At 64.8% G+C, this 15,298-nt stretch overlaps 1 protein-coding gene across 3 annotated transcripts in view; it reads right to left on the reverse strand.

Annotated features, from left to right (window-relative positions):
* Positions 1-14,475, reverse strand: part of TRPM2 (transient receptor potential cation channel subfamily M member 2) — a 41,835-nt gene extending 27,360 nt beyond the window's left edge. The window contains exons 1-9 of one of the 3 annotated variants that reach the window (XR_016350381.1): positions 13,652-14,474; positions 11,987-12,072; positions 11,072-11,240; positions 10,278-10,458; positions 7,554-7,720; positions 1,935-2,115; positions 1,674-1,735; positions 1,305-1,505; positions 647-749 (exon numbers count right to left, since the gene is read on the reverse strand). Coding sequence is in view for 1 of the 3 variants with exons in the window: in XM_089780908.1 (XP_089637034.1) it covers positions 647-749; positions 1,305-1,505; positions 1,674-1,735; positions 1,935-2,115; positions 7,554-7,720; positions 10,278-10,458; positions 11,072-11,240; positions 11,987-12,072; positions 13,652-13,816 (1,315 nt within the window). In the remaining 2 variants the exon portion in view is untranslated. Of the gene's footprint in view, positions 1-646; positions 750-1,304; positions 1,506-1,673; positions 1,736-1,934; positions 2,116-7,553; positions 7,721-10,277; positions 10,459-11,071; positions 11,241-11,986; positions 12,073-13,651 lie in introns of all 3 variants that reach the window. The other 2 variants (XR_016350382.1, XM_089780908.1) reach the window with 2 other exon arrangements.
* Between the last annotated feature and the right edge of the window lie 823 nt (positions 14,476-15,298).

Genomic DNA, 15,298 nt, shown 5'->3' on the forward strand with positions numbered 1-15,298 from the left:
GACATCTCAGATTTGTTTTGCACAAAAAAGCCCCGATGGCGAAAATGGTGATTGGGGCTTTCTTGTGCAAAACCGCGTCTAGATTGGCACGGACACTTTTCCACAAAAAGTGCTTTTGCGGAAAAGCGTCCGTGCCAATCTAGATGCTCTTTTCCGCAAATGCTTTTAACGGAAAACTTTTCCGTTAAAAGCATTTGCGGAAAATCATGCCAGTCTAGATGTAGCCGTTTTGTTTTGATAATAAAAGATTGGGTTTTTTTTTTTTTTCTAATTAACCGGTATTGGTTGATCGTTGTGTCCTTAGGACTCAGTGCCTAGTTCCAAGGGAAAAGTCCATTGTTGTCTGTGGGGTCCCTCTGGTTTTCCTCAACTCCAAGCAAAAGGGACATTGAGGCGGGGGAAAAAGCTTTTCCTTTAGAGAGGGGATTTCCCAAGTGATCTCTTCCCTGATTTCCTTGGAATTACTTGGGGGGTGGCAGCGGAGCCCCCGAAATCCGGGTATTAGGATTTTATGGGGGGAAGTTTTTGTACCAGAGCCTGTTTTGGAGTGCGCTTGCAGGCCCCCACTTCCGCATTCGTCGTGCCAGCGTGGGGACCAGCCTCGCCAGGGACTGTGGCCAACGCCTCCCCCGCGGCTCCGGCTCACCTTTGAGCAGTGCCTGAAGAATAGCCACATCCACATCCTGCAGGCCGTCTTTGCCCTCCCGGAAAATGGTCAGGAGCTGCCTGCTCCGCACTATGTCTTGGATCTGCAAGGAACGGCGGAGGATCAGCCGTCTGCCGCCGGCAGCAGCTCATGTGGGGCGAATGCGCTGCCTGGAGATCCTGGCTGGGCTGCCCCATTGCTGCTGCCTCGGTATCTGCAGGCCCTTAGATCCACTGAATGTGAAATCCCTGTCTACGGCCCGCCACCTCCTGGGAACGCACAGGGAGCCTGCAGGTGAAATCACGCCCTCCCCGAGACGCTGCCAAGGCTCCCCCCAGCTGCAATAGGGCCAGATTTCACCCCGTGTCTGTCCCCAGCAATGCCTTGCCCCCATTGGGCACACTCACCGTTATACGCTCAGGGCTGTTGCACACAACTTGCACGCTCACACGATGGGGGGTTGTGGGTGTATCCGGGTGTACACAGCCTGCCTCCCCCTCCCCGCTGCGGAGGCACAGCTAAGGCCTAGAGCACTTCCCCAGTCTCTCATGCTGGGTCCCCCCCCCGTGGCCTGCGTGGGACCGCGATCCCTGGAAGGGTGACGCGTTGCCCGGCCCCGTTAGCTGAGTGCTCTGGGGACAGGGTGCGAGCCGCTCACCTTTTTGGTCCACTCCACCAGCCTGCCCTCGGTGAAGAGCTCGTCGGTGTCCCGGAAGAGGGCGTTGAGCTTCTGCCGCACCAGGGCGATGGTGATCTCCGGGACGGGCCGATGGGCCACCTGCGCGATGACGTCGGCCACGCGCCCGGAGCCCTCCACGACCACGCAGGGGGTGCCCTTGGTGATGGCACCGTGGACCGTCTGCAGCCCGCAGCGGCAGGGAGAGAAGCCAGGCCCGCTCGGCTCAGTGGGAGCCTCTCCATTCGCTCTAGCTTAGACACAGCCCCCCAGCGGTGACCCGACGGCCTCCCCCGGCAGCTCCGGTTCCTGCCTGGTCTGCGCTCCAGCCCGTCTCCCCCATGTACTCACCTCGAGGGTCCCGGGCCCTCCCTCCAGCACCACACAGACGATGGGGATCTGGATGGCGACTCCTGCAAGGAAGCCGGGACTTGGGTCAGCTCCGTCGGGAGGCAGCCCTCTCCCAGCTCAGCCGCCCTGCTCAGAGTGGCCAGGCCGGCTCTGCCCCTGAGAGCTGAGCCGAGGGATTTCCAGCCCCCCGAGATCCACTCGTGGGAGGCGCTGGCTGGGGGGAAGGGCAGGTCTGGCCCCACTGCCCCGTGCCGCCGTTACCTCCTTTCACCTTAGTCTGCTCGGAAATGAAGCGCTCCAGCCGGGTCCGCAGGGGGATCTCCACGCCGTACCGGCCGTGCGTCCCGTCGTCCACCAGGAGGAAGTGGGAGTGGTTGCTGTCCAGGCAGGACAAGCTGCCCTGGCTCTCCTCATCCAGCACGTACTCGGCCGGGAAGCCCCCCTGCAAGCGGCCAGAGGAGAGGCACAGACCGACGGGGGGGATCTCGCTGGGCCCTTCTCGCTCGGGCAGCTCCATTTGCTCCATCCCCCGCCCGACCGGAGCAGGAGCAGCCCCAGAGCAGGCCAGAGTACAAGGCGCTGCCCGGCAGGGGTGGTTCTAGAGCCAGCGTGCCAGGGGAAATCGCCACGGGGAGGCTAGCGCTGACGGAGGACGGGCCAGGTGGGTTGTGACAGAAAGCAGACAGGCAGGATCGGGGCTGGGCAGGAGTCTGAGACACAGATCCCGTCCGCTCCCAAGCGGTTTCTCAGCCCCGTCTCCCCGGGAGAGGGGACACTCCTCCCACCCGAAAGGAGGGATTTGAAATGGCCTCCGGTGCAATTCGCTCCGGGATTCGGCGAGGGACACAGCCCCGAGGCCCAGCGGCTCAGCCGGGGCTGCTGGGAGGGCGGCGCCCAGGCCAGAGTTAGGTACCCCAAGACGCGATCTGATTTCCAAACGGGGCCCGTTCCCAGCAACAGGCAGGCTGTTCCCTGAGGCACCTCCCACGGGCGTAGGAGCCTAACCCGGCCATTTCTGAGACTCTGGGCCGGAGAATCCGGCTCCTGATAATCTTCAGTCGCAGGGCCCCGCCAAATCCCCTGCCATAAAAAGTGCCTCTGGAGCACCCCATCTGGCCTTCCCAGGGGCGCCTCCCCCGTCAGGCTCTAGCTGCGAGTCCCCGTCAGGGAGGGGTGGGGTGAGATTTCCTCTTGCTCTGCAAATTGCCGCTTCCGAGGAGGGTCAGAACCGTCCCTGGCGGCAGGGAGCTCCAGGGCTCCAGCTGTCCACACTCCCGTCCCCCCATGCAGAGAGGCTGGGGCTCCCCCACCGCACACACGGGGGTAGGAGACGGTTAGCAAAACCGGACCGGCAGTAGCCCATCCCCCGGCCTGCAACCCTCACTTTTGGCTTTAGAGCTGGGGGCCCGGCCAGCAGCCTTCCTCTCTGGCTGCCCAGCTCGGAGGGCAGCCCCCCTGCCAGCAGCAGGGCAGACGCTCAGGCGGCAACCCCACAACTCCCCCGTCCTGCCCCCCGAGGCTGGCAACCCCACAGCTCCCCCCTCTCAGACCTGGGCACCCCCCTCCTGCCCCCCGAGGCTGGCAACCCCACAGCTCCCCCCTCTCAGACCTGGGCACCCCCCTCCTGCCCCCCGAGGCTGGCAACCCCACAGCTCCCCCCTCTCAGACCTGGGCACCCCCTCCTGCCCCCCGAGGCTGGCAACCCCACAGCTCCCCCCTCTCAGACCTGGGCACCCCCTCCTGCCCCCCGAGGCTGGCAACCCCACAACTCCCCCCTCCTGCCCCCCGAGGCTGGCAACCCCACAACTCCCCCCTCCTGTCCCCCGAGGCTGGCAACCCCACAACTCCCCCCTCCTGCCCCCCGAGGCTGGCAACCCCACAGCTCCCCCGTCCTGCCCCCCAAGGCTGGCAACCCCACAGCTCCCCCGTCCTGCCCCCCAAGGCTGGCAACCCCACAGCTCCCCCGTCCTGCCCCCCAAGGCTGGCAACCCCACAGCTCCCCCGTCCTGCCCCCCAAGGCTGGCAACCCCACAGCTCCCCCGTCCTGCCCCCCGAGGCTGGCAACCCCACAACTCCCCCCTCCTGCCCCCCAAGGCTGGCAACCCCACAGCTCCCCCCTCTCAGACCTGGGCACCCCCTCCTGCCCCCTGAGGCTGGCAACCCCACAACTCCCCCCTCCTGCGCCCCGAGGCTGGCAACCCCACAACTCCCCCCTCCTGCCCCCTGAGGCTGGCAACCCCACAACTCCCCCCTCCTGCCCCCTGAGGCTGGCAACCCCACAACTCCCCCCTCCTGCCCCCTGAGGCTGGCAACCCCACAACTCCCCCCTCCTGCCCCCCGAGGCTGGCAACCCCACAGCTCCCCCCTCTCAGACCTGGGCACCCCCCTCCTGCCCCCCGAGGCTGGCAACCCCACAGCTCCCCCCTCTCAGACCTGGGCACCCCCCTCCTGCCCCCCGAGGCTGGCAACCCCACAGCTCCCCCCTCTCAGACCTGGGCACCCCCCTCCTGCCCCCCGAGGCTGGCAACCCCACAGCTCCCCCCTCTCAGACCTGGGCACCCCCCTCCTGCCCCCTGAGGCTGGCAACCCCACAGCTCCCCCCTCTCAGACCTGGGCACCCCCTCCTGCGCCCCGAGGCTGGCAACCCCACAGCTCCCCCCTCTCAGACCTGGGCACCCCCTCCTGCCCCCCGAGGCTGGCAACCCCACAACTCCCCCCTCCTGCCCCCCGAGGCTGGCAACCCCACAACTCCCCCCTCCTGTCCCCCGAGGCTGGCAACCCCACAACTCCCCCCTCCTGCCCCCCGAGGCTGGCAACCCCACAGCTCCCCCGTCCTGCCCCCCAAGGCTGGCAACCCCACAGCTCCCCCGTCCTGCCCCCCAAGGCTGGCAACCCCACAGCTCCCCCGTCCTGCCCCCCAAGGCTGGCAACCCCACAGCTCCCCCGTCCTGCCCCCCAAGGCTGGCAACCCCACAGCTCCCCCGTCCTGCCCCCCGAGGCTGGCAACCCCACAACTCCCCCCTCCTGCCCCCCAAGGCTGGCAACCCCACAGCTCCCCCCTCTCAGACCTGGGCACCCCCTCCTGCCCCCTGAGGCTGGCAACCCCACAACTCCCCCCTCCTGCGCCCCGAGGCTGGCAACCCCACAACTCCCCCCTCCTGCCCCCTGAGGCTGGCAACCCCACAACTCCCCCCTCCTGCCCCCTGAGGCTGGCAACCCCACAACTCCCCCCTCCTGCCCCCTGAGGCTGGCAACCCCACAACTCCCCCCTCCTGCCCCCCGAGGCTGGCAACCCCACAGCTCCCCCCTCTCAGACCTGGGCACCCCCCTCCTGCCCCCCGAGGCTGGCAACCCCACAGCTCCCCCCTCTCAGACCTGGGCACCCCCCTCCTGCCCCCCGAGGCTGGCAACCCCACAGCTCCCCCCTCTCAGACCTGGGCACCCCCCTCCTGCCCCCCGAGGCTGGCAACCCCACAGCTCCCCCCTCTCAGACCTGGGCACCCCCCTCCTGCCCCCTGAGGCTGGCAACCCCACAGCTCCCCCCTCTCAGACCTGGGCACCCCCCTCCTGCCCCCTGACGCTGGCAACCCCACAGCTCCCCCCTCTCAGACCTGGGCACCCCCCTCCTGCCCCCTGAGGCTGGCAACCCCACAGCTCCCCCCTCTCAGACCTGGGCACCCCCCTCCTGCCCCCCGAGGCTGGCAACCCCACAGCTCCCCCCTCTCAGACCTGGGCACCCCCCTCCTGCCCCCCGAGGCTGGCAACCCCACAGCTCCCCCCTCTCAGACCTGGGCACCCCCCTCCTGCCCCCCAAGGCTGGCAACCCCACAGCTCCCCCCTCTCAGACCTGGGCACCCCCCTCCTGCCCCCCGAGGCTGGCAACCCCACAGCTCCCCCCTCTCAGACCTGGGCACCCCCTCCTGCCCCCCGAGGCTGGCAACCCCACAGCTCCCCCCTCTCAGACCTGGGCACCCCCTCCTGCCCCCCGAGGCTGGCAACCCCACAGCTCCCCCCTCTCAGACCTGGGCACCCCCCTCCTGCCCCCCGAGGCTGGCAACCCCACAGCTCCCCCCTCTCAGACCTGGGCACCCCCTCCTGCCCCCCGAGGCTGGCAACCCCACAGCTCCCCCCTCTCAGACCTGGGCACCCCCTCCTGCCCCCCGAGGCTGGCAACCCCACAGCTCCCCCCTCTCAGACCTGGGCACCGCCCTCCTGCCCCCTGACGCTGGCAACCCCACAGCTCCCCCCACTCAGACCTGGGCACCTCCTCCTGCCCCCCGAGGCTGGCAACCCCACAGCTCCCCCCTCTCAGACCTGGGCACCGCCCTCCTGCCCCCCGAGGCTGGCAACCCCACAGCTCCCCCCTCTCAGACCTGGGCACCCCCTCCTGCCCCCTGACGCTGGCAACCCCACAGCTCCCCCCACTCAGACCTGGGCACCCCCTCCTGCCCCCCGAGGCTGGCAACCCCACAGCTCCCCCCTCTCAGACCTGGGCACCGCCCTCCTGCCCCCTGAGGCTGGCAACCCCACAGCTCCCCCCACTCAGACCTGGGCACCCCCTCCTGCCCCCCGAGGCTGGCAACCCCACAGCTCCCCCCTCTCAGACCTGGGCACCCCCCTCATGCCCCCCGAGGCTGGCAACCCCACAGCTCCCCCCTCTCAGACCTGGGCACCCCCCTCCTGCCCCCCGAGTCTGGCAACCCCACAGCTCCCCTCTCTCAGACCTGGGCACCCCCCTCCTGCCCCCCGAGGCTGGCAACCCCACAGCTCCCCCCTCTCAGACCTGGGCACCCCCTCCTGCCCCCCGAGGCTGGCAACCCCACAGCTCCCCCCTCTCAGACCTGGGCACCCCCTTTCTGCCCCCCGAGGCTGGCAACCCCACAGCTCCCCCCTCTCAGACCTGGGCACCCCCCTCCTGCCCCCCGAGTCTGGCAACCCCACAGCTCCCCCCTCTCAGACCTGGGCACCCCCCTCCTGCCCCCCGAGGCTGGCAACCCCACAGCTCCCCCCTCTCAGACCTGGGCACCCCCCTCCTGCTCCCCGAGGCTGGCAACCCCACAGCTCCCCCCTCTCAGACCTGGGCACCCCCCTCCTGCCCCCCGAGGCTGGCAACCCCACAGCTCCCCCCTCTCAGACCTGGGCACCCCCTCCTGCCCCCCGAGGCTGGCAACCCCACAGCTCCCCCCTCTCAGACCTGGGCACCCCCCTCCTGCCCCCCGAGGCTGGCAACCCCACAGCTCCCCCCACTCAGACCTGGGCACCCCCCTCCTGCCCCCCGAGGCTGGCAACCCCACAGCTCCCCCCTCTCAGACCTGGGCACCCCCTCCTGCCCCCCGAGGCTGGCAACCCCACAGCTCCCCCCTCTCAGACCTGGGCACCCCCCTCCTGCCCCCCGAGGCTGGCAACCCCACAGCTCCCCTCTCTCAGACCTGGGCACCCCCCTCCTGCCCCCCGAGGCTGGCAACCCCACAGCTCCCCCCTCTCAGACCTGGGCACCCCCCTCCTGCCCCCCGAGGCTGGCAACCCCACAGCTCCCCTCTCTCAGACCTGGGCACCCCCCTCCTGCCCCCCGAGGCTGGCAACCCCACAGCTCCCCCCTCTCAGACCTGGGCACCCCCCTCCTGCCCCCCGAGGCTGGCAACCCCACAGCTCCCCCCTCTCAGACCTGGGCACCCCCTCCTGCCCCCCGAGGCTGGCAACCCCACAGCTCCCCCCTCTCAGACCTGGGCACCCCCCTCCTGCCCCCCGAGGCTGGCAACCCCACAGCTCCCCCCTCTCAGACCTGGGCACCCCCCTCCTGCCCCCCGAGGCTGGCAACCCCACAGCTCCCCCCTCTCAGACCTGGGCACCCCCTCCTGCCCCCCGAGGCTGGCGACTCACCGTGGGGCAGATGAGGCTGCCGCGGTTGTGCACGGTCCCCCAGGTGGCGATGCCGATGGTGACGATTTCGCCCTCCTTGCAGCTGCTGCTCATGCTGAAGTCTCTGACGGCTTCTCCCACCTGCTTCATCACGCCGGCGTGGGACCCCCCCGTTATGATCCAGGCGCCTGGCGGACACACACAGGGGCTGATACCCTGCAGAAGCCCCCTTCCAGCCAGGGTTTGGAGACTCCCCCCGAGGCCTGTGGGGTGCCCATCCTGCATGCCGCCCCATCAGCACCTCTGCGTGGCGTCTGCCCCGTGACACAAAGCGCTGGGCCCTCTCGGGGCTCCCGGGCCGCTCTGGGCTGTCCCATGGCTCGAGGCCAGGAGTGGTGTGTGCGCTCGCGGGGCAAACAGGCGCAGGATCGTTTTGTGGGTCAGGCAGATCTGGATTCGGTTCCCTGCTCTCCCACCGACTTGCTCTGTGGCCTGGGGGACCAGGCTGCCTTTGCAACCAGGGGATAATCTCCCTCCCTGCCCACCCCAGGGCTGCCCAGACTGCGAACACTTCAGGGCAGGGCCTGTCTCTGCCCAGAGGCTCATGGCCATGCCTTCACTGCCCGGAGCCGTGTTTCCAGCGGGATACCTAGCATACGCCAACCCCCTCTCCGTCAAACCCTAGTGGAAACCCGGCTCTGCCAGGGGAAGTTCACAGTAGCGGTGGGGGGTGGGCAGCGCGAGCTCTCTGAACCACGCCGACTGATAGGCCGTCGTCTCCTTTTGCTGGAGTTTCCAGAAACGGTTCTATGGACGGCGGCTGCGGCAGCGTCTATTTCTCACGTCCTGCGGGGGAAGCCCAGCCCAGCTCCTGCAGTCCCCGGCAGCCGTCGCCAATCGGGCTAGCCTTTCTCCCCAGGCTCACAGAGCATGAGCTACCCCCCACAGGGACCAGGTTGGACCCCAACACAGCACGGTGTCTCATGAAGGCCCCTTGGGTAACCCTCCCAGCAGATCCGTAAGGGTGGAATTTGGCTCAGGGTATTTCGGTTCATGGTTCAGAGAAGCTTATGAGGGGATTTGATCTGTTAGTACCTGGAGAGCAGACTTCTGATGGCACAAGGGTTACAATCTAGAACAAGAGTTGGCACAAGGGTGATGATCTAGAACAAGAGGTGGTGTATGGATGCATGATCTAGAACAAGAGATGACATGAGGGGTTCTAATCTAGAACAAGCATTCGCAGTCTAGAACATGTGATGGCATAAGGGTTCACAATCTAGAACAAGAGTTGGCACAAGGGTGATGATCTAGAACAAGAGATGACATGAGTGGTTCTAATCTAGAACAAGCGGTTGCAGTCTAGAACATGTGATGGGATAAGGGTTCGCAATCTAGAACAAGAGTTGGCACAAGGGTTTATGATCTAGAGCAAGAGATGGCACGTGTTCACAATCTAGAACGAGAGATGACACAAGGGGTTATAAACTAGAACGAGAGATGGCACAAGTGGCTCTAATCTAGAACCAGAGACGGCACACGGATTCTAATCTAGATCAAGAGATGACACAAAGGTCCCTAATCTAGAACAAGAGATGACACAAGTGTTTATAATCTAGACCATAATCTAGACCAAACTACATCCAGGCTGGAAGCAGGGCGCCCATTGGACCAGCTTACCAGGCAAGCTGGTGGATTCGTCACCTGTTGCCGTCAGTAGCTGAGGGCCAGACGTCTCTGCAAATGACGCCCTGTTGCTCAAAGAGCCGGGACGGGCTCCCTGCAGGCGGCATGCTGGCCGGCGTGAGAGGGTTGCCCTGGCTCCCTCTGGCCTTGGGGCTGGACTCTGTGGATTCCTGGAACTATGATCCTTGTGTGCCCGAGGCGACTCCACGGGTGTGCAACTGGCACCATGTTCCCAAGATGCCGAGCGGGTCAGAGACTCAGGCGGGGCATCAGCACTGCCGAAAGAGGACGGTGAGCGATGGGCAGCGGCTCTGCAAGGACAGCGCTTGCCGGGAAAGCCAGGGGGAAGGGCCCTGGTGAGATGGGACAATGCCGGGGGGGCGGAGGGGCCTGGAATGCAGGATGGGGTAGTGCCTGGGCTGTGGGCAGGCGGTGGATGGGGGGCTGGTAGCAGGGAGAAAGGATCCCGGGCTGCAGTGAGCCAAGAGGATGCTGCCAGAGGCTCCCTGGCCTGAAAGCAACATTTCAGCACCGCGGCCCCGCCCCGAGAGGGGCATTGTGGGTCCCTGCACCCCAGCCCGACCTCTACTAGACCCACAGAAACGCTAAAGGCCGCTCCTCCCGGCATCCGTGCTAAGCAAAGGCAGGTGGGCACACGGGGGGAGGAGCATCCTGGGAGTCCCAGGACTCATGGAGGCCGCTTGCCAAAGCAGGGACTGGCTCTGCAGGGCTCCGGTCGCTGCCTGGACCTGCCTGTCTCCAGCGGCCCCACAGAGGCCGGGCTAGCGGAGAGCTGCGGTTTGTAGCCAGCGTCTCTGCCCCTCGTTCGGGCCCTGAGGAGCCAACAGGCCAGGGATGCTGCCCCACAAGGAATAGAAGCAGCCGGCACGTTCTAGACTGTTCCGAGCGCCGCCCTCAGGGCCGGGTTAGCCGCGAGCCCGCCAGCGGTTTGCTGCTCCTTCCCCCACGGAAACCCTTCGCACCTCCCCTGGGTGGGGCTGCAAACAGGGCCCTCCTCCAGCGCGCCCCCAGGGACCCCGCGCCGCTGGCGCCCGCTACCTGTTGTCTGGGCCACCTTGACCAGCCCGCGCCGGAAGATGTTCTTCAGCCTGGGCATCATGTTGAAGTTCTTGGCGCCCCCCGTCACCGAGATGAGCAGGTTGGGCGCGTCGAGGCCCCAGTGCTGTGTCATCAGCCGGTAGATGAGGCACGGAGGGGTGTCCACCGAGACGCGCACATACTGGGGGGGGGGGGCACGGAAGGGAGGGAGTAAAACCCACCGCGCCGCTCCAGAGAGCAAAGCCAGCCTGGGACTCATCCCCGAGGGCGGCCCCACCCGTCCCACACCTCCCTAAAGGCTCAGGGCTGCATGGCGAGGCGCTCCTCCCTCCCTCCCTTCCCCTTGCACTGCCGCAGGGCCAAGCGGGCGTCACTGCATGCACCCCCAAGGAGAGGGCAATGTGCCGCGTGGGGCTGCCGGCCTGGGACCATGCTGTCCCTGCCCCCACCCGCCTCTCTGCCGGTCTCCCCACCTCCAGGAGTGGGAGGCAGCAGGAGAGCAGGCTGCCTGTTGCATCCTGGCCAGCAAACGGCTCCAGAGGAGGTCTCAGATTTACTTCTCCTGGCCCTGGGCCTCCTCCCCATCTCACCCCAGCGCTGCTCCGGCTGTGGGCAGGGCGAAGGAGGTGACACCTGCCCCCTCTCTTTCTCCGCTGGGGCCAGCACTGCCTTCGGGGCCTCTCCCCGTCTCCCCTCAAAGGCCGGCGAGTCGGCCCGTTCCGCGAGCTGCAAGCGCCGAGCAGCAGGATTTCAAGGTGGGGTCCCTGTCCCCGAAGCCCTAGGGACCGACCCACCTTTCCCACCTTCGGACCCAGGCCCGCAAAGCTGATATCACCAAACGCGTCCGTCGGCATTTCTTGGATGTGCCTCTTGGGGTCCCATTCCTTCCCCAAGAAAACGGACGGCTTTGTGGCCTCCTCCAGGTGCTGCTCCTTGGGGTAACCGCACTCACACATCACCCTCCTGGCAAGAAACCAATAGCACAGCCAGGCCGGGTCAGACCAACGGTCCATCCAGCCCAGTGTCCTGTCTGCCCACAGTGGCCAACGCCAGAGGGCGGGAACAGAACAGGGAATCATGAAATGATCCCTCCCCTGGCACCCATCTCCAGACAAACAGAGGCTAGGGACCCCATTCCTACCCATCCTGGCGAACAGCCATTGAAGGACCTAACCTCCAGGAATCTATCTAGCTCTTTTTGGAATCCTGTTACAGTCCTGGCCTTCACAACATCCTCTGGCAAGGAGTTCCACAGGTTGGCTGTGCACTGCATGAAGAAAAACTTCCTTTTGTTTGTTTTAAACCTGCTACCTATTCATTTCATTTGGGGACCCCTGATTCTTACGTTTTGCGAATCAAAATATATCAATTTTCAAATATCCACCAAAAACATCAACATTTTCTGTGGCTAATTTAGACACAAGCGTTTCTTTTTTGTTTGTTTGTTTCCATCAGAGTTTTCCACGGGAATAAGAAGAACGACGTTTTTCAGCCAGCTGTGCTTAGAGTTGTGGAATCAGCTGACGACACACAACCTCTCCTCTCCAGGAAATCTTTGTGTGTTCTTGTTGTGCTGCCTCCAGACCTCACCGCTCCTCTCTTTGTAGTAAAAATGGGCTTAGTGCTGAAGCCGAACTTTACTTTCCTGCCAGGTGGGTGGAAAGCGAGACGCAGATGGAAGTGGGGAAACATCCGTGCTTTTGACTTACCCAGTGTCTGACATCTGGGAGCTTTCAACGAAGTACACGCATTCCTTCTTCCTGATGTTTTCAGGAATCCACGAGCTGAGATTCTCCTGTGGCGTGGAGGGAATAAGGAGACCAGCTGGCTTAAATGGTTTCAGACACAAACCAGATTACGCAGGTTCCCACACCTGATCCGCAGGAAAACCAGACACATCACAAATTCAGCATGCAAGGGTTCCCAGCCAGTACATAGAGAAACAAAAGTCACAACAGCAAGGATCCCACGGGGAACCTGAGACTTGCACTTAGGACAAGTAGCAGAGCGAGGAGTCTGCCAGCACCGGACAGAGAGGCATGTGCTCCAAGTTGGCGAGGCATGAAGGAGCAGTGAGAGTCTAACACTCGGACTCTGTTGTGGGTTAAGTGGAGTTATTTCACGTTAAAGCGGTGGGCACTTTGTCTGCCCAGGCTGTTGAAGTAGAGCAGGTAATGAGTCTAGCTGGTGTCTCCTCCAGGTGATGCTCTGTTCCTGGATTGAGAGTCCTTTACCTAGTCCCACACTCTCCTGTCCAGGCAACCTGCTCCAGGACTCGGAGCATCTCCTGGCTATGCCCTTTACTCCTACATACGGTCAGGTTGCTGGCCTCCCCCTAACCCCGACACCCTCTAAACCAGTGGTCCCCAACCTTTTGAGGTTGTCGGGCGCCAGGGGGCGTGGCCGTTTGCCCGCCGGGCGCCAGGGGGCGGGGACACTTGCGCGCCCGGGGGCGGGGCCCCCCTAGCCGCGCGCTTGGGGGTGGGGCCCCCTCCAAGGGCTGTGCGCCCGGGGCCGGCGCTCCCCCCCTTCCGCCGAGTGCTGCATGCCCGGGGCCAGTGCTCCCCTCCCCCCCGCCGAGCGCCGCGCGCCCAGGGCCGGTGCTCCCCTCCCCCCCGCCGAGCGCCGCGCGCCCAGGGCCGGTGCTCCCCCCCTTCCCCCCTCCTGCCGAGTGCCGCGCGCCCAGGGCCAGTGCTCCCCCCCCCCGCCGAGTGCTGCATGCCCGGGGCCGGCGCTCCCCCCCCCCCGCCGAGTGCCGCGCGCCCAGGGCCGGTGCTCCCCTCCCCCCCGCCGAGCGCCGCGCGCCCAGGGCCGGTGCTCCCCTCCCCCCCGCCGAGCGCCGCGCACCCAGGGCCGGTGCTCCCCCCCTCCCGCCGAGTGCTGCATGCCCGGGGCCAGTGCTCCCCTCCCCCCCGCCGAGCGCCGCGCGCCCAGGGCCGGTGCTCCCCTCCCCCCCGCCGAGCGCCGCGCACCCAGGGCCGGTGCTCCCCCCCTCCCGCCGAGTGCTGCATGCCCGGGGCCAGTGCTCCCCTCCCCCCCGCCGAGCGCCGCGCGCCCAGGGCCGGTGCTCCCCTCCCCCCCGCCGAGCGCCGCGCACCCAGGGCCGGTGCTCCCCCCCTCCCGCCGAGTGCTCCATGCCCGGGGCCGGCGCTCCCCCCCCCCGCCGAGTGCCACACCCCCCCCCCCCCGCTGAGTGCTGCGCGCCCGGGGCCGGCACTCCCCCCCCCCGCCGAGTGCCGCGTGCCCGGGGCCGGCACTCCCTCCGCAAGCACCCGTGCGCCATGTGCCCGGGGCCAGGCTAGCCCCGAGCACCTGGCGGGCGCATTGAAATGCCCCCGCGGGCGCCGTGTTGGGGACCACGGCTCTAAACTTACCTTCTCATTATTGTCGGTGGCAAAACGAGCCTTCCTCCTGCTCTTACAGAAGCCCCTATTGTTGTGTCTGAGGTTGGGGACCATTTCAAGGTCGCAGCTCTTGGGATGCACCACGTAGCCGTCTTCCTCCTCGGGGCAGACCCCGTTCAGCTCCGGGGGCAGCATTCTGGTTTGCCTGCCACTCCCAGCTCCGGGCAGGTGTCTTGTCAGCCTCAGAGCTGCCTCTCGAGCGTGTTACACTGAGAAGTCCTGGGCTGCGATGAAACAGAGAGCTCTAAACACGCACCAGAAACACGAGCTGATGCTTGGTGCTGGAACAGCACGTGGCACACCTCGCCTGGGTCCCCTTCCTCCAATCCCAGCATGCTTTGGGATTTGTTCCAGATGTGGGCTAGACCTACTAGGCATATGGCACAGTGCAGACTTCTAAATTCATCTGTTGTTTTCCGGCAACAGGCCCCGAATGAGCGATCCCGGAATGTAGAGCCAGACGCGACCTCGAGCGGCCATCCTGCATGGAGGTTGGGTAAACCTACCCATCCCCGGAGACGTGCTCCTTCATCTGTTCGTGAAAACCTCCCGTGCGGGGGATTCCCCAACCTCTCTCACTAACCTGGTCCCGTGTTTTACTACCCCGATAGGTGGAAAGATCCGTGCTGCAAACAAAGCCGATTAAGTGACGGGGGAAGATTACAAAACAAAACACAAAACTAATTACAAAGCAAAGCGAAACAGTCGGCGAGGCCTAGTTGTGGGCTCACACCTAGATCAGCCTGGAAGGACTTGTGAAGTTTTCTCTCTCTTGCCCAGGGCACACGACGCAGACTGTGTCTAGTCTACACGTCTCTGGCGACAGAGAGATGTAGATTAGGCACGTCGAAATTGCTAATGAAGCGGGGATTTAAATATCCTGTGCTTCATTAGCATAAACACAGCTGCTGCTTTTTTTCAAAATGGAACTTTTTAAAAAAAACAACAACCCCGGCCGTCTAGACGCAGATCTTTCAAAAAATAAACCTTTTTTCAAAAGATCCTGTCAACCTCAGTTTTTGAGGAATACAGGCTCTTTCGAAAAAGGGTTGTATTTTTGAAAGATCCGTGTCTAGACTGCTGGGTGTGGGTTTTTTTTCGAAAAAGCTCCGTTTTGAAAAAAGCGGCGGCCATGTTTATGCTAATGAAGCACCGGATATTTAAATCCCCGCTTCATTAGCAATATCGACGTGCCTAATCTACATCTCTCTGTCGCCAGAGAGGTGTAGTCTAGACACAGTCTGGGTCATGTGCCCTGGGCCACGGCCATCATCCTTGCTGCCTTGCGCACACAACGCAGAGTCCTCGCTCAGCTCAGCACATCGCACCGCCCAGGAACCCTGTCTCGCCCGCCCCTAGGCCAGCTCGGCACCAACGGGGAAACACCCCATCTAGCCCATCCCCCCTCTAGAGCAGGAGTCTCAAACATCCGGCCCGCGGGCCGAGCCGTTGCAGTGTCCTGCTGGGCCGGGGTGGGGCTGTCCATTACTGGCCCCCAAGTCCCACTTCTTCCCGCCATGGCCCCCATGGCACCTCGTCCCAAAGAACACGGCTTCAGGATCTCTTCAACGGGTGGGGGAGGAGGAGCGGCAGAGCGATGACAGGAAGGGGCGGGGC

Source organism: Pelodiscus sinensis, chromosome 10 (genome assembly GCF_052426305.1).
Source record: "Pelodiscus sinensis isolate ZL-2025 chromosome 10, ASM5242630v1, whole genome shotgun sequence".
In the NCBI taxonomy this organism is placed as follows: domain Eukaryota; kingdom Metazoa; phylum Chordata; order Testudines; family Trionychidae; genus Pelodiscus; species Pelodiscus sinensis.